Source organism: Pseudophryne corroboree, chromosome 3, assembly GCF_028390025.1.
Source record: "Pseudophryne corroboree isolate aPseCor3 chromosome 3, aPseCor3.hap2, whole genome shotgun sequence".
Classification (NCBI taxonomy): Eukaryota; Metazoa; Chordata; class Amphibia; order Anura; family Myobatrachidae; genus Pseudophryne; species Pseudophryne corroboree.
Genome location: NC_086446.1, coordinates 180,634,544 through 180,658,615, shown reverse-complemented (window position 1 = coordinate 180,658,615; position 24,072 = coordinate 180,634,544). Strand labels below are relative to the sequence as shown.

At 46.2% G+C, this 24,072-nt stretch overlaps 1 protein-coding gene across 10 annotated transcripts in view; it reads right to left on the bottom strand.

Annotated features, from left to right (window-relative positions):
- The window catches only part of KAT6B (lysine acetyltransferase 6B), a 340,449-nt gene that overhangs the window by 113,949 nt on the left and 202,428 nt on the right, over positions 1-24,072 (bottom strand). For 8 of the 10 annotated variants that reach the window (XM_063958656.1, XM_063958655.1, XM_063958654.1 and 5 more), the window contains 4 exons: positions 20,815-20,930; positions 20,640-20,721; positions 13,954-14,086; positions 172-1,115 (listed from right to left, as the gene is read on the bottom strand). In XM_063958656.1, coding sequence (XP_063814726.1) covers positions 172-1,115; positions 13,954-14,086; positions 20,640-20,721; positions 20,815-20,930 — 1,275 coding nt within the window. The remainder of the gene's footprint in view (positions 1-171; positions 1,116-13,953; positions 14,087-20,639; positions 20,722-20,814; positions 20,931-24,072) is intronic. The other 2 variants (XM_063958663.1, XM_063958664.1) reach the window with 1 other exon arrangement.

Sequence of the window (24,072 nt, the reverse complement as noted above, 5' to 3'; positions counted from 1 at the left end):
ATTTTCTGCTTTTGTGCTGCACTTGGTGGTTCTGAGACCCAATATGGTTTTGTCAGATCAGTGATGAAAGGAGAACACAGGGGCATTACCATTAGAGAAACAAATAACAGAGCAAATAACTGGGAGTGTAAGAAAAAGGGCTAAGGAAGGGTTTCTTAAGCCTGTGCTTACCATCATCCTGGACGGGCTTAGTCCTGCTGTCTGCCAGGCTGACCTTTTCTGGTGTCCTGGCTCCCGCCCCTATGGCTCCCGCTTTATACTTTAACCTGCCTAGTGTCCTGTGCTTTATAAGGAACGTTGAGCGCTTGAACTGAGCAATGGCTTTCAAAGCCCGACCCCGGGGCACTGCCCAGCCAGATGGGGTAGGGTGGGGGAGGAGGAGCCTACTCCTAGCGTCCCTCTTGCCAAAAAAGTGTGTTGAGGTGTAGAGTCTGCCTTTGCGGCGAATGTGTTTTGGAGGCGCATAGCTTGGGTGGCTTTTTTGGCGTGGCTGGCCCTGGGTGGCATAGATGTGGGACAGTCCATCAAAGAGCCCCTTCAGTTGACTGTTACTGGGGAGGCTTCTGAGGGAAGGGGCGCTGGAGTGACTTGAGGAACTCTGGGGGGAGTTGGACGTGGTGGAATTGCTGGATTTCTGTGAGCCTGGGCTGTTGCCAGACAGGGAGGTGATATGTGAGAGAGAAGAAGGAGCAGGTTGTGGAGGCTGAGGGGGGCAGCTTAGCTTGTGCGTGGTACCCATTCCCAGCATATGAAGAGTGCAAGCCTCTGGGTCAGTACGTTTTTTCCTGGGCCGGCGGTGCATAGAGAAGTCTACAATTCGCCCGCGAAATCTGCGCCCCTCAGGTGATGGAGTGAAAAACTTAGTGAGGCCATCAATTAGCCCTTTGGTTTTCTTGTTAACTTTGAGGGGGGAACAAGTGGAAGTGAAGGTGGAATTGATGGGATGGGGGCCAGGCCGAGTGAGGTCGGTCGCAGCCAGGCTGCTGATGGGGTCCTTCACGGATGCAGCATGACCAGATGGCAGTGTGGTGGGACACATTTTAGTTTTTTGACTCCTACCGGATGGCCCCCTTCCTGGGAAAGAATTCAGAGGTCCTCCTTCATTGGACATACACCTAAAAGAAATAAAAGGCAAAAAAGCACGTTATGGCGGGAAGTAACATGCACTCAACTCATATGCAGCAAGAACTCTGATCATGCGTTTTACAAAACACCGAATACATACAGATTAGTCCTTGTACATCATTGATCCTGTCCTACCAAACAGCCCCTCTTGGCACACCATTTCCCGTGAGACTCTGCTAATGCTGGCCGTCTTATTTGCCAAAAATGCATCTTAGTCACAACACAATGCACCAGGAGAGAGTGCTGATTAATTTGTTAAGCGACACTTGTATATTTGTGTGCGACTGACTCTCTGAATCTGCATATGAAGTATAACAATGGAGCAGATTTTGTCCATGTCAAGTTTATTTATTCTTCATATATAGACTCTCACATATATACAAGTGTCACATATCAAATTAATCAGCAGAGTCAGTGTGTACTAGCTGCATGGTATTGCAACTAAGATGCATTTCCCGCCAAAAAAAGACGTCAGACACTCGCAGAGTTGCATGGGACCTGTCCGTTCACCCGTTGTGTGGCGTATTGAGGCTAGATGTATGAGGATTTCCCAACATCATCATACAAAACAAAAACTCCCCACCTAACCAATAGAATCTTAATTAGCCAACTAAGTGTCATAGACGTTTATTAATATAGATGCAACTTTACTAAAAATTGTACAGTGTCGCAAGGGAAGCTAACAGCGGTTCTAAGCCCAGCAACAAGTCCATGGCAGGAGAACTATTTTATTAGTTCATATTTAAAGCATACTCCTCACCTGAAACCGATATTTAAACAGGCAAAACACAACTAAACAAGTTACACTTACTGTATGCTACTGCTATATAATTATTCACTTTTTTTTTTTTACATATAGAAAATATCCTGTGAGACACAAAGGTTGTCTGCTTCACTACACTGCTCTAAATGATCACTTGGTGTCAGTGTCACATTAACTTCTGCCCACACCAACATCTTATTCAAATAAGGCCTACATCTAAAATGTACAAAAGGTTACCAAAGTTGTAACTTTTTTAAGCATTACTGTAACAATACTGGGACACCTAAAGCATACCTACAGGAACCAATTGGCTGAAAGTATACCGAGATCTGGAGTTATCCAGCAACTATTCGCACCAAGCTTACTGGGACACCTTCCAACTTATATATCCCAATACCAAAGGACATGGTTAAGTATTTTCACACTAAGGCAAATATCTGGATAAAGAATTATTATGTTTATCAATGCAATCACCAAAGAGCTGTAGCACTTTTATGAAAGTATTAATGCTCATACTGCATTGTAACCTAAATGAAAAAAATAAGAATTTACTTACCGATAATTCTATTTCTCGGAGTCCGTAGTGGATGCTGGGGTTCCTGAAAGGACCATGGGGATAGCGGCTCCGCAGGAGACAGGGCACAAAAAGTAAAGCTTTTCCAGATCAGGTGGTGTGCACTGGCTCCTCCCCCTATGACCCTCCTCCAGACTCCAGTTAGGTACTGTGCCCGGACGAGCGTACACAATAAGGGAGGATTTTGAATCCCGGGTAAGACTCATACCAGCCACACCAATCACACCGTACAACTTGTGATCTAAACCCAGTTAACAGTATGATAACAGAGGAGCCTCTGAAAGATGGCTCCCTAAACAATAACCCGAATTAGTTAACAATAACTATGTACAAGTATTGCAGATAATCCGCACTTGGGATGGGCGCCCAGCATCCACTACGGACTCCGAGAAATAGAATTATCGGTAAGTAAATTCTTATTTTCTCTATCGTCCTAGTGGATGCTGGGGTTCCTGAAAGGACCATGGGGATTATACCAAAGCTCCCAAACGGGCGGGAGAGTGCGGATGACTCTGCAGCACCGAATGAGAGAACTCCAGGTCCTCCTTTGCCAGGGTATCAAATTTGTAGAATTTTACAAACGTGTTCTCCCCTGACCACGTAGCTGCTCGGCAGAGTTGTAATGCCGAGACCCCTCGGGCAGCCGCCCAAGATGAGCCCACCTTCCTTGTGGAATGGGCCTTAACAGATTTAGGCTGTGGCAGGCCTGCCACAGAATGTGCAAGTTGAATTGTGTTACAAATCCAACGAGCAATCGACTGCTTAGAAGCAGGCGCACCCAACTTGTTGGGTGCATACAGTATAAACAGCGAGTCAGATTTTCTGACTCCAGCCGTCCTTGAAATGTATATTTTTAAAGCTCTGACAACGTCCAACAACTTGGAGTCCTCCAAGTCGCTTGTAGCCGCAGGCACTACAATAGGCTGGTTCAGGTGAAACGCTGATACCACCTTAGGGAGAAAATGCGGACGCGTCCGCAGCTCTGCCCTATCCGAATGGAAAATTAAATAAGGGCTTTTATAAGATAAAGCCGCCAGTTCAGATACTCTCCTGGCGGACGCCAGGGCCAGTAACATAGTCACTTTCCATGTGAGATATTTCAAATCCACATCTTTTAGTGGTTCAAACCAATGGGATTTGAGGAAATCTAAAACTACATTTAGATCCCACGGTGCCACCGGAGGCACCACAGGAGGCTGTATATGCAGTACTCCCTTTACAAAAGTCTGGACCTCAGGAACTGAGGCCAATTCTTTTTGGAAGAATATTGACAGGGCCGAAATTTGAACCTTAATAGATCCCAATTTGAGACCCATAGACAATCCTGATTGCAGGAAATGTAGGAAACGACCCAGTTGAAATTCCTCCGTCGGAGCACTCCGATCCTCGCACCACGCAACATATTTCCGCCAAATGCGGTGATAATGCTTCGCGGTGACTTCCTTTCTTGCCTTAATCAAGGTAGGAATGACTTCTTCTGGAATGCCTTTCCCTTTTAGGATCTGGCGTTCAACCGCCATGCCGTCAAACGCAGCCGCGGTAAGTCTTGGAATAGACACGGTCCCTGCTGAAGCAGGTCCTGTCTTAGAGGTAGAGGCCACGGATCGTCCGTGACCATCTCTTGAAGTTCCGGGTACCAAGACCTTCTTGGCCAATCCGGAGCCACTAGTATCGTTCTTACTCCGCTTTGCCTTATGATTCTCAATACCTTTGGTATGAGAGGCAGAGGAGGAAACACATACACCGACTGGTACACCCAAGGTGTTACCAGCGCGTCCACAGCTATTGCCTGCGGATCTCTTGACCTGGCGCAATACCTGTCCAGTTTTTTGTTGAGGCGAGACGCCATCATGTCCACCATTGGTCTTTCCCAACGGTTTATTAGCATGTGGAAAACTTCTGGATGAAGTCCCCACTCTCCCGGGTGAAGATCGTGTCTGCTGAGGAAGTCTGCTTCCCAGTTGTCCACTCCCGGGATGAACACTGCTGACCGTGCTATCACGTGATTCTCCGCCCAGCGAAGGATCCTGGCAGCTTCTGCCATTGCACTCCTGCTTCTTGTGCCGCCCTGTCTGTTTACATGGGCGACTGCCGAGATGTTGTCCGACTGGATCAACACCGGTCTTCCTTGAAGCAGAGGTTCCGCCTGGCTTAGAGCATTGTAGATTGCTCTTAGTTCCAGAATGTTTATGTGAAGAGACTTTTCCAGGCTCGACCACACTCCCTGGAAGTTTCTTCCTTGTGTGACTGCTCCCCAGCCTCTCAGGCTGGCGTCCGTGGTCACCAGGATCCAATCCTGTATGCCGAATCTGCGGCCCTCCAATAGATGAGCCCTCTGCAACCACCACAGAAGAGATACCCTTGTCCTTGGAGACAGGGTTATCCGCAGGTGCATCTGAAGATGCGACCCTGACCATTTGTCCAACAGATCCCTTTGGAAAATTCTTGCATGGAATCTGCCGAATGGAATTGCTTCGTAAGAAGCCACCATTTTTCCCAGGACTCTTGTGCATTGATGTACAGACACCTTTCCTGGTTTTAGGAGATTCCTGACCAGGTCGGATAACTCCTTGGCTTTTTCCTCGGGAAGAAAAACCTTTTTCTGAACCGTGTCCAGAATCATCCCTAGGAACAGCAGACGAGTTGTCGGCATTAATTGGGATTTTGGAATATTCAGAATCCATCCGTGCTGCTTTAGCACCTCTTGAGATATTGCTAATCCCATCTCTAGCTGTTCTCTGGACCTTGCCCTTATTAGGAGATCGTCCAAGTATGGGATAATTAATACACCTTTTCTTCGAAGAAGAATCATCATCTCGGCCATTACCTTTGTAAAGATCCGAGGTGCCGTGGACAAACCAAACGGCAGCGTCTGAAACTGATAGTGACAGTTTTGTACAACGAACCTGAGGTACCCCTGGTGTGAGGGGTAAATTGGAACGTGGAGATACGCATCCTTGATGTCCAAGGATACCATAAAGTCCCCTTCTTCCAGGTTCGCTATCACTGCTCTGAGTGACTCCATCTTGAACTTGAACTTCTTTATGTACAGGTTCAAGGACTTCAGATTTAGAATAGGCCTTACCGAGCCATCCGGCTTCGGTACCACAAATAGAGTGGAATAATACCCCTTCCCTTGTTGTAGAAGAGGTACCTTGACTATCACCTGCTGAGAGTACAGCTTGTGAATGGCTTCCAAAACCGTCTCCCTTTCGGAAGGGGACGTTGGTAAAGCAGACTTCAGGAAACGGCGAGGTGGATCTGTCTCTAATTCCAACCTGTACCCCTGAGATATTATCTGCAGGATCCAGGGATCTACCTGCGAGTGAGCCCACTGCGCGCTGTAATTTTTGAGACGACCTCCCACCGTCCCCGAGTCCGCTTGAGAAGCCCCAGCGTCATGCTGAGGCTTTTGTAGAAGCCGGGGAGGGCTTCTGTTCCTGGGAACGAGCTGCCTGTTGCTGTTTCTTCCCTCGACCTCTGCCTCGTGGCAGATATGAATAGCCCTTTGCTCTCTTATTTTTAAGGGAACGAAAGGGCTGCGGTTGAAAAGTCGGTGCCTTTTTCTGTTGGGGAGTGACTTGAGGTAGAAAGGTGGATTTCCCGGCTGTAGCCGTGGCCACCAAATCTGATAGACCGACTCCAAATAACTCCTCCCCTTTATACGGCAAAACTTCCATATGCCGTTTTGAATCCGCATCGCCTGTCCACTGTCGCGTCCATAAAGCTCTTCTGGCCGAAATGGACATAGCACTTACCCGTGATGCCAGTGTGCAGATATCCCTCTGTGCATCACGCATATAAAGAAATGCATCCTTTATTTGTTCTAACGACAGTAAAATATTGTCCCTGTCCAGGGTATCAATATTTTCAATCAGGGACTCTGACCAAACTACCCCAGCACTGCACATCCAGGCAGACGCTATAGCTGGTCGTAGTATAACACCTGCATGTGTGTATATACTTTTTTGGATATTTTCCATCCTCCTATCTGATGGATCTTTAAGTGCGGCCGTCTCAGGAGAAGGTAACGCCACTTGTTTTGATAAGCGTGTTAGCGCCTTGTCCACCCTAGGAGGTGTTTCCCAGCGCTCCCTAACCTCTGGCGGGAAAGGGTATAATGCCAATAATTTCTTTGAAATTATCAGCTTTTTATCAGGGGCAACCCACGCTTCATCACACACGTCATTTAATTCTTCTGATTCAGGAAAAACTATAGGTAGTTTTTTCACACCCCACATAATACCCTGTTTAGTGGTACCTGTAGTATCAGCTAAATGTAACGCCTCCTTCATTGCCAAAATCATATAACGTGTGGCCCTACTGGAAAATACGGTTGATTGGTCACCGTCACCACTGGAATCAGTGCCTGTGTCTGGGTCTGTGTCGACCGACTGAGGCAAAGGGCGTTTTACAGCCCCTGACGGTGTTTGAGGCGCCTGGACAGGCACTAATTGATTGTCCGGCCGCCTCATGTCGTCAAACGACTGCTTAAGCGAGTTGACGCTATCCCGTAATTCCACAAATAAAGGCATCCATTCTGGTGTCGACCCCCTAGGAGGTGACATCCCCATATTTGGCAATTGCTCCGCCTCCACACCAATATCGTCCTCATACATGTCGACACACACGTACCGACACACAGCAGACACACAGGGAATGCTCTAAACGAAGACAGGACCCACTAGCCCTTTGGGGAGACAGAGGGAGAGTCTGCCAGCACACACCAAAAAGCGCTATATATGACAGGGATAGCCTTATAATAAGTGCTCCCTTATAGCTGCTTTATATATATCAAGATATTGCCATTAAATTTGCCCCCCCTCTCTGTTTTACCCTGTTTCTGTAGTGCAGTGCAGGGGAGAGACCTGGGAGCCGTCCTGACCAGCGGAACTGTGAGAGGAAATGGCGCCGTGTGCTGAGGAGATAGGCCCCGCCCCTTTTTCGGTGGGCTCGTCTCCCGCTATTTTGTGAATACAGGCAGGGGTTAAATATCTCCATATAGCCTCTGGGGGCTATATGTGAGGTATTTTTAGCCTTTTAATAGGTTTTCATTTGCCTCCCAGGGCGCCCCCCCCCAGCGCCCTGCACCCTCAGTGACTGCGTGTGAAGTGTGCTGAGAGGAAAATGGCGCACAGCTGCAGTGCTGTGCGCTACCTTTAGAAGACTGCAGGAGTCTTCAGCCGCCGATTCTGGACCTCTTCTTACTTCAGCATCTGCAAGGGGGCCGGCGGCGCGGCTCCGGTGACCATCCAGGCTGTACCTGTGATCGTCCCTCTGGAGCTGATGTCCAGTAGCCAAGAAGCCAATCCATCCTGCACGCAGGTGAGTTCACTTCTTCTCCCCTCTGTCCCTCGTTGCAGTGATCCTGTTGCCAGCAGGAATCACTGTAAAATAAAAAACCTAAGCTAAACTTTCTCTAAGCAGCTCTTTATGAGAGCCACCTAGAATTGCACCCTTCTCGGCCGGGCACAAAAATCTAACTGGAGTCTGGAGGAGGGTCATAGGGGGAGGAGCCAGTGCACACCACCTGATCTGGAAAAGCTTTACTTTTTGTGCCCAGTCTCCTGCGGAGCCGCTATCCCCATGGTCCTTTCAGGAACCCCAGCATCCACTAGGACGATAGAGAAATAATACTTTGCACTTTTGATAAGGCAATCCCTGGGTCATCCCTTCTCAGATACTATCCACTGAACTCAGACACAGTCTACTCTTATCTAAGTCACCCTCCCTGGTTCAGGTGTCATCCAGCTATCAGCGGGTACACAATCCCAAGACATGAGAGGATGCAAGTAGGAAGGCTGCAGATATCCAGTCTTCATAATCCCTCTTCTCAGCTTCGAAGCTAGTCACACAGACTGAGACTTTACCCCCAATGGATCCAGCTTTGCTGACTGACACACAGCCGTAGCCTTATGGTTTTCTGACTCTTCTCCATAGTCTTGGAACCTTAACTGAAGCCAATTCTTTCTTATGTGAACTTCAGAACTTCCTGATGCCTCCGATTACAGAGCTTTTAACCGCCATCCAGTTCTCATAGTTACAGCTTCTGGGTACTAGAAGTTAGCTTCCGCTTTTGACACCGCAACTAGCGGCTGTAATCTCCTGGGGTCTGAGGAGAGGATGCATAAATGCTCCTCCTCCTCTTTCTCCTGATCCTCTGCTGACAGCGATTCTTCAAGGTCTGCAGATAGTAGGTTCCCACAATAAATTTGAACAAATGGCCACAGACCCTGTTATAAATAAATAGAGTAGGAAACCACAGTGGTTTAAGTGGTTACATGTTTTCTTCAGGTTTCTGAGCTCCTGGCTCATTTTGGGGAGCTCTCTGCATGCCTAGTCCTGCTATTTGCTGCGGTAAGAGCATAATGTGCTTGGGACGGGATACCATTTAGAGAGGGTCATGGACTGATTGATCTTTGCAGCACATGTCCAGTACACATCTCTCATTCACCATGGTGGATAAATGGGAAACAGAAGGGATACCACCTTCCACAGTCCATTCATTGTGGGAAGGAAGGTACAACTAATTAAAATGCCTTGTTTCTACGACTTACTATGTAACTGAGATTTACAACAGAGGCAAGGCGTTTCTACACAATGGTATGTATATTAATAACTATACACAGACTGTACTAACAACGTTACATTTGATCAAGACAAAATTACATGACCCAGATTCCCTGATTTTCTGAAGGTCAAAACAGAGGTGTTATTAGCAATCCATTCAAATAGAGCTTACAGCCAATGTAGTTTAATTTAACAGCAAGCTTTTATGCAGGCAATAGCAAGCAGCTGCAAATCTACAGAAAAGAACATAAAATAAATCTATTGCAAATATCAGTGGTGAGTGAATGGTAGCGCAGTGCTCATCTCACGTGAGGCTAATGGTCTATGACCCATTCCCTGCTGTCGTACGCCTTCCTCGAACTATGGATAAATCAATGCAGCAAGGGCGCATAAGGACATGCACTCAGATCTGTCCCTTTCAATTCAACATTTTCCTTTGCTTCAATTCTAGCATAAACTGTTCTTTGATTTCACAGGTTTTGTCCATTTAATTGAGAAGCTAAAATAATTAATTCCAACAGATTAATTTTAATTGGAGATGGATTAGCCTGAGGGATCCATCTGTCTTGGTCATGACTGATACTATGGTAATATTATATCAGTCTCTCAATTGCTTTTTGATCGCTATTACTATCTGTCTCTCCTGAACAGGCCACGGAATGTATTTTACAAGGTACCTTGAGTGCTCTCATCGTATATTGTAAGCAATGAAAACGTGACTGGTTAACCATAGTATAAGAGATATAGTAAGATAAGTGTATTAAGTTGTGTTCAGACAATAAAAACTGTACATACACCTACAAAACTGTAACAATGAGTGTTTTTAAATGTAGTTAATAATAACTTCTCCATACTTAAACTCATAGAAGACACAGTAAAGGGATGAATTGATATCTTCTTTGGTAAAACAGGATGGAGAAATGGTTTCTGGGTGGAAGTCATCACACAGTGACATCAAATATCAGAACACACGTTTAATGTATCAATATTAATCATGAAGCTAGGCCATGACATCACTCCAATCAGGTCCTCACAATGTAATGCCTGGAACAGACATCTGCAGGACAGGTCAAGCCTCATCAAGCATTGGCAGGTAGTCAAAAAGTCGACAATTACAATGTCGATACCACAACGTTGACAGGTACAATGTAAATTACTCCACTCGTCCCTCTATATGGGGTTCATAGTATTTCCCATTGGGACTCTTCTCGCCTGATTCCCCCTGCTCGTTGGGACAGGGAGGGCGACTGCTATGTTTACTTCAGTCTTTCAGTCTCTTACACTGACCCTTGTATAAGGATGGGCTGACACAATGTTTTCGCCTGTAGTTGCTCCCTACTCGGACACACACTTTAAACTGGTCTCTTGGAAATTAAGAGGTCTTAATTCTCCTGTTAAACACAAACAAGTCATTACACATTTCAAATATTTCCGCCCTCAGATTCTTTTTCTCCAGGAAACGCACTGGGAGTCAGGTAGCGTTTCCTCTCTTTACGCTCCTTGGGCTAGTGTATCTCTGCTGAGGAAAGCCAGAGGGGTGGCTATATTGTTCCATAAGTATCTCCAATATACTGTTCTACAGACTGTGGCTGACCCTATTGGATGCTATCTAATTCTTGATGTAGAGGTGTGGGGAGCACAGTACACCCTAGTTAATATTTATGTTCCTAACCTTGCTACTTCTGAATTCTTGCAAGACTTCACTAACCTATTAATAAAATTTTCGAATTCGGTGGGTGAACCCCTTCTTGATAAACAACCTCTTCCCTACACATCCTAGTTTTACTCATGGAAACACATCCAGTCTCTCAAGTGCACTCTCCAGCTCATGGTTGTCTGGTACCTCCTGAACCCCATAGGATAGAAACTTTACTTTCTTTTTAGGGGTGCACCACTCCCTGTCACGAATAGATGCCATTTTAGTTACGGACTCTCTGGTTACCCAGGTCCAACACACAGATATTCACAATAGCTTGATCTCGGACCATGCCCCGGTATCTTTGTCACTTGCCCGATCGATACAGTAAGGAGGATCACATCTTTGGCACTTTCCGAGCTATTTTTTCAGTCTGGGAATTATGTGAATTCCTTACTCGTAAATGGATAAACTACCTAGATGACAGTCTGAACTCCTGTGACAGACTTGCACTGTTCTGTGGTGCATCCCAAACTGTCCTTAGAAGTCATATAATTGACTTTGTCTCCATACAAAAGAAACAGTTGTGTACCCAATATAAATCGTTGCAGGACCATCTCGCCTCTCAGACGGATGACTCACAACATTACACACAAGACAAACAACTCTTAAATGACTTTCTGCTATCCCAAGCCAAACGTGACCAAGCGTTCTCCAAATGTAAATATTTTGGGTGGGGAAATAATGCTGGCCATCTACTGGCAACCATTGCTAAAAAGGGAACATCCTGACTGTTTATTATGTCAAAGTCGAAAAATATTGCAGAACACACAGCACGTATAAACTGCACACACATGCCCACTGCGCGTGCACTTGTTCTGCAGTGCGTGCACATGTACGCACTTTGCGTATGGTCGCTCCCGCGGTCCTGAGCATCAGCGCGTGGTATGGGTATTTACGGCAGAGTTTGTGTACGCATGGAGGGCCATCAGAACACATTACATATTTAATCCAAATAGTGCACAATGTACACATAGTCTCCTTGCACCACATCAGAAAGTTATAGCTGTTTAAATGGTTGCAGAACAAAGGGATTCACCTTTACAGGATAAGAGGGGACAGACTAAGGTTATAAGGTGGTATTTGGTATCCAGCTGTAGGGTATTTTAAGGGAAACATTCTGGTGTTGGTCTGCGGAAGATCGCATGTTCCTGCGGATACTTATGTGCAGTAGCAGAATATAGATATAAACTGTATTTACTGTATATTATGTATGCGGCGGGAATCCAGAGACCACCCACAAGAGCAGTTGAGAAAGACATCGCCTACCTTTTCAAATCAACCTATGACCTCTCCTGTAAAGTGCATCCCTGTGTCCAATGGACAAAGGGATTACAGTATCCATTGTATTGCTTTTGGAAGACTTGTATAAATAAAGCCTGCTGCAGGCCGGCCAGACACAAGACTCACAACGTTATCTATTTGATTACGGAGGACTGGACCAGGAAGCGCACGCGAATATTCTCACGTCTGTACATTGACTGTAGCCATTATTTTGTTATATATATTGTCTTGTATTGTAGTGTATAATTTGTATTGTAAACCCCCTTTCAGAAATAATCCACTGTGGTGTCGGAACCCAGCGGTTAATCACAATTGGTGTCGTGTGCTCATTGCCCTGCTAAGGTTTAAAGTGTACTATTATTGCATAGCATTGCTGTAGAAGGTTTAAAGTGCATCTCTGGGTGTGTATGCGCTGCGAGTACTTTGTACCGTAAGCGCGGCGTGTGTATGCAAAGTCCGTACACTACGGAACCCTTTTACGCTAATAGCGTAAAAGGTGCGTAGTGTGAATTAAGTATAGCGGCCACAGCGGCTAAAGGTTTAAAGTGTATTTAAGGTGTGTTTAAGGTATAGCTTTCATTCCTGTAAAGATAATCAGCTTTATCAATTACAACCATTAAAAACCTACAGACAGGAAATCTTACTGTTGCCTCCCCTGACATTTTTTTCATATTTTAGTCTTATTACACTAATTTGTATTCTGCTCTTCCTTTTTATCCAACATGATGAATTAATGCGAGCTGCAAACCTAACCTCTTACTTTGGCCAAGTCAGACTCCCTTAGTGAGGACATTACACTCAATGAGATTATGGAAGCCATTTCTAAGCTTCCTTTGAGTAAATCCCCAGGTCCAGATGGCCTCTCTAATGAATATTACAAAATTATACAGCCCCATATAACCCTGCTCTTTTGGACTTTACATTTTACACCACCATACCCCTTTTCCACACTACCTTGCTTCCCAAACCCCAATGTGTATATTTTTCTTTTTGTTTATTGTTCCCCATGATTTTTGGATGCCATTGTGACGTTCTGTCAACATATGTACAATTGTATAATTTTCTCATTTGCCTCATTGAATGTTTAATAATTTTCTCTAATCTATTTGTATTTTTTCCTGCATGTTCGACTTGAACATATTGGGACCTAATGGAATTGTCTATTGCTATGTATTATACTTTATTGCATTTCTACCATGGCAATGTATAACTCCTTGTTCAATTAAAAAAAATTTAATAATAATAAAAAGTTAGACAGAATGACGACAGATGAAATGTCGACATTAGGATGGCTAGGGATTAGGGATGGGTGAAATATACTTATCAGAACGATCGAGAACCGCAGCTCTCATATGGAAGTGATGGGCACAGGGCCGCCAGGCCCTGGAAGACACCGACCACTGCAGTTGCCAGGCGAAGGTAAGTCACTGCTAAACCATCAGGACGAAATGTCGACACTATGACATATCATTACTGCCTACATGATGAATGTCGCACTGGTCAACGTGAACATTATTATGAAAGTCAACATGAAAGTCAATATTTCATATCTAACCACAAGTATTAAGTCTTAATATTTGCAAAGACACTGTTGGCTGCAGTAGTATATTCAACACAGGGTAATTCTTGTATAAACCCATCTGTAAAACCTCTGCTGGTAAAATACATGGGAGCACTATTTTTACAGGGAGCCCAAAATGGCTACTTGTCCTATGGCTACATTTAGGGATAGCACCTGTTCATCTTATACCAGACTCATCTCTCCTTTAATGCTATACTCTGTATTCAGTATAATTGTTGTATCTGAATTATAATAAAAATGTGAAATAAATATTTTTAATACTAGACTAGAACACGAATGTGCTTTTCTTTAAAGAAAACAAATAAACTGTACATGATAATACAGTATGTTTTTTGGTTTGTTTGTATAAGTTGACTTACAACATGCGTTGTTTTATTTTGTTTTTCGGTCGGCCAATGGGTTTCGCATATCGCCTTTTGATCTGTGCAGCTTTCTCCTGGAGGATCTTACGGCCCCTTTTCTTTGGCCTGCAGACCTGACAAATCCACATGCCTAACATAGACAGAATTAGATTACCAAGTCATACTGCATGATGGAAATGCTTCCTACCCTACCTGGATAAGTGCTGTTAAAATGGTTTATTACATTAATGAGAACTTATTGAAATTTATGATTTTATTATGACCAGTCACTATAAGCTAAAAAAGGAGATTTATGGTAGACTTGCCATTGTTAAATCTCTTTCTGCGAGGTACACTGGATTCCACGGGGAATAACATTAGGGTGTAGAGTTGGATCTTGAGCTGAGGCATCAACAGGCTAAAGCTTTGACTGTTCCCAAGATGCACTGCACCGCCTCCTCTATAGCTCCGCCTCCAGGCACTGGAGCCCAGTTTTGTTAACCAGTCCAATGCAGTAGCAGGTAAGAGAGACGGTAGATGTTAGCCACATAGAACCACATTCTTACGACAGGAGAAGGGACTAGCGGCTAATGCCATACAAACCCAAAGAAGCTAAGTGCGTCAGGGCGGGCGCCCTGTGGAATCCAGTGTACCTCGCAGAAAGATATTTAACAATGGTAAGTCTACCATAAATCTCCTTTTCTGCAGCGGGGTACACTGGTATTCCACAGGGAATAACATCGGGGATGTCCTAAAGCAGTTCCTCATGGGAGGGGACGCACTGTAGTGGGCACAAGAACCCGGCGTCCAAAGGAAGCATGCTGGGAGGCGGAAGTATCAAAGTCATAGAACCTGATGAACGTGTTCACCGAGGACCACGCAGCCGCCTTGTACAACTGTTCTGCGGACGCGCCACAGCGGGCCGCCCAAGAAGGTTCAACCGACCGAGTAGAATGGGCATTGATAACAGCAGGAGCTGGGAGCACAGCCTGCGCATAAGCTTGTGCAATCACCATTCTAATCAATCTGGCCAAGGTTTGCGTATTCGCAGGCCAGCCACGTTTGTGAAAACCAAAAAGTACAAAAAGGGAATCTGACCTCCTGATAGAGGCAGTCCTTTCCACATAAATACGGAGAGCCCGTACCACATCCAAAGAGTTTTCTTTGGAGGACAACCGAGAACAGATGTAGGCCGGAACCACAATCTCCTGGGTAAGGTGAAAAGATTATACCACCTTAGGTAAATAACCAGGGCGAGTTTGTAGAACTGTCCAGTCACGGTGAAAACTCAGAAAGGGTGGACGACAGGACACAGTGCCTAAGTCCGACACCCCTCTAGCAGAGGCAATAGCCAACAGAAACACGACGATCAGCGTAAGGCATTTAAGGTCCACAGACTCAAGAGGTTCAAATGGAGACTCTTGCAGGGCATTTAAGACGACAGACAGATCCCATGGAGCCACAGGAGGGACATAGGGAGGCTGAATCCTTAGAACACCCTGAGTGAAAGTGTGAACGTCAGGAAGAGATGCAATTTTTCTCTGAAACCACACAGACAAGGCAGATATATGAACCGTGAGGGAGGACAGACGAAGGCCCAAGTCTAGGCCTTGTTGAAGAAAAGCCAAAAAAGTCTGGAAGTTTTGAAAGTATATGCATCATAATTCTTAGCAGCACACCATGTGAAGTAAGAATTCCAGATCCTGTAATAAATCCGAGCTGAAGCTGGTTTACGGGCTTTCAACACAGTTTGAATGACCGCCTCAGAGAATCATTTTGCTCTCAGGAGTGATGCTTCAAGAGCCACTCCGTCAAAGCCAGTCTGGCCAGGTCCGGGTAGACACAAGGGCCATGAATGAGGAGGTCTGAGCGTTGAGGAAGTAGTAGAAGAGGACGCTCTATCGACAGACCCTGCAGGTCTGAGAACCAATGCCGTCTGGGCCACGCTGAAGCAATTAGAAGTAGTATTCCTCCTTCTTGCTTGAACTTCCGTATTACCCTGGGCAGAAGCGATACTGGAGGGAACATGTATAGCAGCCGAACGTTCCATGGAATTGCCAGTGCGTCCACGAACGCTGCTTGAGCATCCCATGCTCCAAAGACCGGAACCTTGTGATTGTGTCGAGATGCCATCAGGTCTACATCTGGTAGGCCCCACTTGTCCACTAGGAGTTGAAAGACTTTGGGATGAAGGCTCCACTCTCCGCCGTGCACGTCCTGATGACTGAGGAAGTCCGGTTCCCAGTTGAGGACTCCCGGAATGCACACTGCCGATATAGCTGGCAGATGGCGTTGTACCCATTGGAGGATTTTTGACACTTCCATCATCGCCATGTGTCTTCGAGTGCCGCCTTGTTGATTTATGTACGCCACTGTGGTGGCGTTGTCTGACTGTACTTGAACAGGCCTGTTCTATACCAGAGGCAGTGCCAGTGTCAAAGCATTGAACACTGCCCGCAATTCCAGAATGTTTATCGGGAGGAGAGATTTCTCCCTGGTCCACCGACCCTGGAGAGAGTGTTGCTCCAACACCGCGCCCCAACCTCTCAGACTGGCGTCCATTGTCAGGAGGACCCAGTTGGAGATCCAGAAGGGACGTCCCCTGCTCAACTGTTGGTCCTGTAGCCACAGCTCAGTGGCAGACGAACCTCCGGAGTCAAGGAGATCATTTTAGACCTGATCCGGTGAGGCAGCCCGTCCCACTTGGAAAGGATTCACCTCTGCAGAGGGCGGGAATGAAATGGAGCGTACTCTACCATGTCGAATGCCGACACCATGAGGCCTAGTACTTGCACCGCCGAGTGTACTGACACTCTGGTGAGAAAGGAAGTATCTGATCTAGTCCTGAAGTTTCAGGACCTTCTCTGGTTACAAGAACAATCGTTGGTTGTGTGTGTCCAACAATGCCCCCAGCTGCACCATGCTCTGAGCAGGGACCAGCGAGGATTTCTTCCAGTTGATGAGCCACCTGTAGGCTTGTAGGAATTGGTCCGTCAGTTTCAAATGATGAATTCGACAGGATCAGCAAGTCTTCCAAATACGTTATGATCCTGACACCCCGATAGCGGAGAAGAGCAGTCATGGCTGCCATGACCTTGGTGAAGATCCGAGGAGCCGTGGCGAGTCCGAAAGGTAAAGCCTGGAATTGATAATGTAGGTTGCCAATAGCAAACTGCAGATATTGCTGATGCGACTTGGCAATTGGAATGGGCAGGTAAGCATCCTGTATGTCCAGGGATACCATATAGTCCTTGGGTTCCATGGCCAGTACAATAGAACGCAGAGTTTCCATACGGAATTTGGATACCCTCACAAGTTTGTTCAAAGATTTGAGGTTGAGTATAGGCCGGGAGAACTCATTTGGTTTCGGGACTAGAAACAGGGTTGAATAGTAGCCCCTGCCTATTTGAGACAGAGGTACCAGCACAATCAGTCCAGTATCTAGGAGAGATTGTACAACCAAGTGTAAAGTCTGTGCTTTCAGCAGATCCGAAGGGATAACCATCGAGCAAGAACTGGTGAGGGGGACGTCTCTTGAAGGAGATCGCATACCCGTGAGAGACAACTTCCCGCACCCAGGCGTCTGAAGTGGTTTTTAACAAGGCCTGGGCGAACTACAGAAGTCGGCCTCCCACCCTGGGGTCCTCAGGGGGAGGCCCGCCCCATCATGCCGCAGGCTTGTCCAGTTTGAAAGCAGGCTGACAGGCGCAAGATTCGTGGTTTTGGAAGTACAAGCCTGTCTCGGGTACGCCTGACCTTTGCTTTACCTGGAGGTCGAAAGGAACGAAAAGTGGTACTCTTAGCCTTCGGAGCAGAAGGATTAGTACTTGGGAAAAATGCAGTCTTCGCTGTTGCCAAGTCAGTCACGATTTTGTTCAGATCCTCTCCAAATAGTATGTCTCCCTTAAAAGGGAAAACCTCCAAGGTCTTTTTGGAGTGCAGGGTCCACTTTACAGGACCTTAACCACAGAATCCGGCAGCCAGGATAGACGTAGTAGATGCCTTGGCTGCCATGACCCCTGCATCAGAGGCCGCCTCCTGAATATAGTGAGAGGCTATGGTAACATACGACCGATATTGTCTGGCAGTGTAAGAAAAATTTAGAGGTAGCTCATCCTCAATTGCCTGAACCCATGCTTCAATAGCTTTTGCAGCCCAAGAGGCAGCCATAGTGGGTCTATGCACAGCACCGGTGAGAGTGTAAATAGACTTCAGGCATCCCTCCACAAGCATATCCGTCGGTTCCTTCAGTGAGGGGACAGTGGTGACAGGCAGAGTAGAAGATACCACTAGACGGGCGACATAAGAGTCCACCGGCGATGGAGTTTCCCACTTGTTACTCAACTCCGCAGGGATAGGGTAACGAGCTAGCATCTTTTTGGACAGGGAAAATTTCTTCCCTGGAGATGAACAGGACTCCTGACGTTTGTCAATTAAAAGGTCAGAATGCGGTAAACTACTTTAGCAACCTTCTGACGTTTAAACTTATCAAGTTTCTTAGACGTAGTGGTGGGCTCAATATCATCATCAATCTGGAGAATCAGCTTGATAGCCTCCACTAGGTCAGGAGCATCAACCTTAGTTGTAGATTCATCAGAAGCAACTGTATCAATGTCTGATGGATCAGTATAATTCCCATCCTCATCGGAAGAATCATCCAAAATATTAGTGGATTGTGAGGAAGAAATGGCCCCAGCAGGGCGAGGGGTAGGTTTTTGTCTAACCAAAGACTGATTTAATTGTTGTAACTGGGAAGACAGAGCAACCGCCCAAGGTGGGTTAACTACAGGGACAATATGTGGCTGCAATGGCACAGGTGGTCCCACAGGGAGCGTAAGCCGCGTTACAAGCGTTGTCAGCATATTTGAAAAAGAAGCCGAAGGTGGGTCTTGATTTGCCACAGATGCTGCAGACTGACTGGAAGGTGCAGGGCACGCAGTACCTGAACCCTCAGCTGAGACCTTTTCCTCAGTCAAATCCATGGCGCCAGCACTGCATGATGGAGCTTCTGCGGATTTCCCGCCCTGTGTAGCAGCCATTATTGGGAATGTAGCCTTAGGGCGCAACAATAAAATATAATCAGACAAACACAAAACCTGCAAAAAAAACCCTGTGTTATGTTATAGCAAATGCAAAGCACAAAACAGAGGATTTAAGCAGTGTGAGGTGACTGAAGCACACAGTGAAAAATACAAAACAGTATATCCTGTGGACACTATATTTTAAATGAGACCCTGACGCACTTAGCCCCCCCAGGGTACAGAATATAGTGATAGCAATACGTGTGATACACAGAATAGAATCCACACAGCAGCTATAGGCACACACAGTCACAGGTACAATGCAGAAATGATTACATATAAACAACAAGACTGCACTGCACTACTAAATCTACATATAGATATGTATCTATACAGATATAACAATGCACAGTAAACACTGGATGTATATCACAGAATACTTGTACTAAATATTCATATAGTAGTGCACTTGTTCTTAACTAACACTGTCTAAAATGACATGTAGAATACTAAAGTGTCTGTAAATACACCGAGCTGACAAGACAGGCGGTTTTTTTACAGAGGAGACAGTGCCCAGCAGTTCCGGAGATCAGCCCAGCTATGTAATTGCGCCAAAATCTCTTCTCCAGGGCGGGAACACCAGCAGTAGATGGTGCCCGGAGCTGCGTGAGGGGCTACAGGTCAGCGCCTTATTCCCTCTGCTGGACTTCACCACCGGGTACTATGGAGCCTATATTAAACAGATTTTAGTAAATCCGACCTGTGCTCCCTGCCCTGGTGGACCTAGTGGGGTCCCTGTACGGCCACAGCGTCCACGCCAGCGGCGCGGTCCGTCTCCTGGTACCGCGACCAGATCGCGATTTACTGGCGGATCCCACCTGGGGGATCCTCTTAGCTCCCCCCTTTAGTGCAGCCACACGATTCAGGATAGCAGCAGCCGTGGTGTGCATAGAAATCGGTGCGTCCCCGCTGCAAGTACCCGGGAACCAGGCCGTGGGAGTATGCAGCGCCGCTGAGGGAGGTGATGGGAGCCGCAGCACAGCATATCAGAATTACATAAAAGTGCTGCGGCCCTTGAAGTCTTCTTAAAAAGCTCTTTTAAGGGCTGCCTAGCGCAGCTCCCCTGTTAGTGACCTGCACTGCAGGCACCAACTTACAAAACAGAGTTCCAATGCCTGGAGACGGGCTATAGAGGAGGCAGTGCAGTGCATCCTGGGAACAGTTAAAGCTTTAGCCTGTTGGTGCCTCGGATCAAGATGCAACTTTACACCCCGATGTTATTCCCTGTGGAATACCAATGTACCCCGCTGCAGAAAAACAATATTAAGCGCATATGTCAAAGCTAATTGACAAAATTTCCAGGCAGCTAGCAGGGACATCCATGAAGCCCGGCATGAGGCCGAGAGCAGTCTGGGTTCAGTTTGGTGAGGTCAGGTTTAGTCTAAAATAGTAATAAAAAAAGAGGAACTATCATAAACATAAAGTAAATCAATATGGTGCTGAGTAAATGAAAACCGCTATATCAGAAATTCAGTAGCCAGTGAGCCTCCCTGCCACAATTTTTCATAGTCCTTCTGTGCCTGGTTTGGACCTGGTAATGACTACTGTAACTTAAAAATGTTGCAAATATCGTCTCTTTTTTTTTGTCAGGAATTTTATTTGTTTTTTAATGATCTTTGATACCTTTCGGCATGCGGGCAAGAGGTGGGTCACAGCACTCCATGTGGAATCCCCGATCACAAGAGTCGCAGAAAAGCATATTATCCTGAAAGAGATCATGTATCAGAATCAGATCCTTCCCAATTTCAGTGGGTGATTATAAATAAAATATTACAAAATGAAAGTATGGAACACTCACTGCATTTTTGCCCTGAATCCTACAGGCACTGCAGGTTTTGCATTCGATGCACTGCCACCTCAATGCTTTTACATTGGAGGTGAGCTCTGGGCAGAACTTTAGACAGGATGGATGGCCTGCAAAATAAAAACATGCGGCATGATTAATATTAGAAGGAGCAGAAATTATATTTTTATGGATATTTTCTTGCTTTAGGCATGAAAGATATGTATGTCACAATATATCTCACAATATTGCCTAACATTTTGTCAAGAATGAATTATTATATACTTCTTATAGACTCAATACCTAAACATCTTAACCATTAAAGCATATGGAACAAGAAAGGCTTATTTAGAACAGTGAGCATCAAAAAAAAAAGAAAGAAAAAAAAAAAAGGCATTTTACTGCGCAACTGATTAGAGACAAACACTGAAGGTCATATAGGGCAGTATCCAATTAGCCGCAGCAATTTACAGCAGCTAATTGACTTCCCGGGGCTATCATATTGGCCCCAATGCCAGCACTTATCAGGAATTTTGTAGGCAGGCAAAACCGAACCTTTGACAAATTAGCAATTTTTCCAGGGATCGCAGCCATGAATACACATAGGTCCGTGGTTTTCCGTGGATCCTGTGTCTTTGAGTGAAAAAGGGTAGTGTTTGTTGAGAAAAAAAAGGGGGGCTCTAATTGGATAGCCTGATAATGACCACCGGGCAAAAAAACATTGGGAGAAATATTATCGCGATACCCCCCACAGTCTTAAAAATAAGATTTTACTTACCGATAAATCTATTTCTCGTAGTCCGTAGTGGATGCTGGGGACTCCGTCAGGACCATGGGGAATAGCGGCTCCGCAGGAGACAGGGCACAAAAGTAAAAGCTTTAGGATCAGGTGGTGTGCACTGGCTCCTCCCCCTATGACCCTCCTCCAAGCCTCAGTTAGGATACTGTGCCCGGACGAGCGTACACAATAAGGAAGGATTTTGAATCCCGGGTAAGACTCATACCAGCCACACCAATCACACTGTACAACCTGTGATCTGAACCCAGTTAACAGTATGATAACAGCGGAGCCTCTGAAAAGATGGCTCACAACAATAATAACCCGTTTTAGTTAACAATAACTATGTACAAGTATTGCAGACAATCCGCACTTGGGATGGGCGCCCAGCATCCACTACGGACTACGAGAAATAGAATTATCGGTAAGTAAATTCTTATTTTCTCTGACGTCCTAAGTGGATGCTGGGGACTCCGTAAGGACCATGGGGATTATACCAAAGCTCCCAAACGGGCGGGAGAGTGCGGATGACTCAGCATGATAACAGCGGAGCCTCTGAAAAGATGGCTCACAACAATAATAACCCGATTTTTTGTAACAATAACTATGTACAAGTATTGCAGACAATCCGCACTTGGGATGGGCGCCCAGCATCCACTACGGACTACGAGAAATAGATTTATCGGTAAGTAAAATCTTATTTTCTCTGACGTCCTAGTGGATGCTGGGGACTCCGTCAGGACCATGGGGATTATACCAAAGCTCCCAAACGGGCGGGAGAGTGCGGATGACTCTGCAGCACCGAATGAGAGAACTCCAGGTCCTCTTTAGCCAGGGTATCAAATTTGTAGAATTTTACAAACGTGTTCTCCCCCGACCACGTAGCTGCTCGGCAGAGTTGTAATGCCGAGACCCCTCGGGCAGCCGCCCAGGATGAGCCCACCTTCCTTGTGGAATGGGCCTTGACAGATTTAGGCTGTGGCAGGCCTGCCACAGAATGTGCAAGTTGAAATGTGCTACAAATCCAACGAGCAATCGTCTGCTTAGAAGCAAGAGCACCCAGTTTGTTGGGTGCATACAGGATAACAGCGAGTCAGTTTTCCTGACTCCAGCCGTCCTGGAAACCTATATTTTCAGGGCCCTGACAACATCTAGCAACTTGGAGTCCTCCAAGTCCCTAGTAGCCGCAGGTACCACAATAAGCTGGTTCAGGTGAAACGCTGACACCACCTTGGGAAGAAACTGGGGACGAGTCCGCAGCTCTGCCCTGTCCGAATGGACAATCAGATATGGCTTTTGTGAGACAAAGCCGCCAATTCTGACACTCGCCTGGCCGAGGCCAGGGCCAACAGCATGGTCACTTTTCATGTGAGATATTTCAAATCCACAGATTTGAACGGTTTAAAATGTGATTTGAGGAATCCCAGAACTACGTTGATATCCCACAGTGCCACTGGAGGCACAAAAAGGGGGTTGTATATGCAATACTCCCTTGACAAACTTCTGGACTTCAGGAACTGAAGCCAATTCTTTCTGGAAGAAAATTGACAGGGCCGAAATTTGAACCTTAATGGACCCCAATTTGAGGCCCATAGACACTCCTGTTTGCAGGAAATGCAGGAATCGACCGAGTTGAAATTTCTTCGTGGGGCCTTCCTGGCCTCACACCACGCAACATATTTTCGCCACATGTGGTGATAATGTTTTGCGGTCACCTCCTTCCTGGCTTTGACCAGGGTAGGAATGACCTCTTCCGGAATGCCTTTTTCCCTTAGGATCTGGCGTTCCACCGCCATGCCGTCAAACGCAGCCGCGGTAAGTCTTGGAACAGACCTGGTACTTGCTGAAGCAAGTCCCTTCTTAGCGGCAGAGGCCATGAGTCCTCTGTGAGCATTTCTTGAAGTTCCGGGTACCACGTCCTTCTTGGCCAATCCGGAGCCACGAGTATAGTTCTTACTCCTCTACGTCTTATAATTCTCAGTACCTTGGTTATGAGAAGCAGAGGAGGGAACACATACACCGACTGGTACACCCACGGTGTTACCAGAACGTCCACAGATATTGCTTGAGGGTCTCTTGACCTGGCGCAATACCTGTCCAGTTTTTTGTTCAGGCGGGACGCCATCATGTCCACCTTTGGTCTTTCCCAACGGTTCACAATCATGTGGAATACTTCCCGATGAAGTCCCCACTCTCCCGGGTGGAGGTCGTGCCTGCTGAGGAAGTCTGCTTCCCAGTTGTCCACTCCCGGAATGAACACTGCTGACAGTGCTATCACATGATTTTTCGCCCAGCGAAGAATCCTTGCAGTTTCTGCCATTTCCCTCCTGCTTCTTGTGCCGCCCTGTCTGTTTACGTGGGCGACTGCCGTGATGTTGTCCCACTGGATCAATACCGGCTGACCTTGAAGCAGAGGTCTTGCTAAGCTTAGAACATTGTAAATTGCCCTTAGCTCCAGTATATTTATGTGGAGAGAAGTCTCTAGACTTGATCAC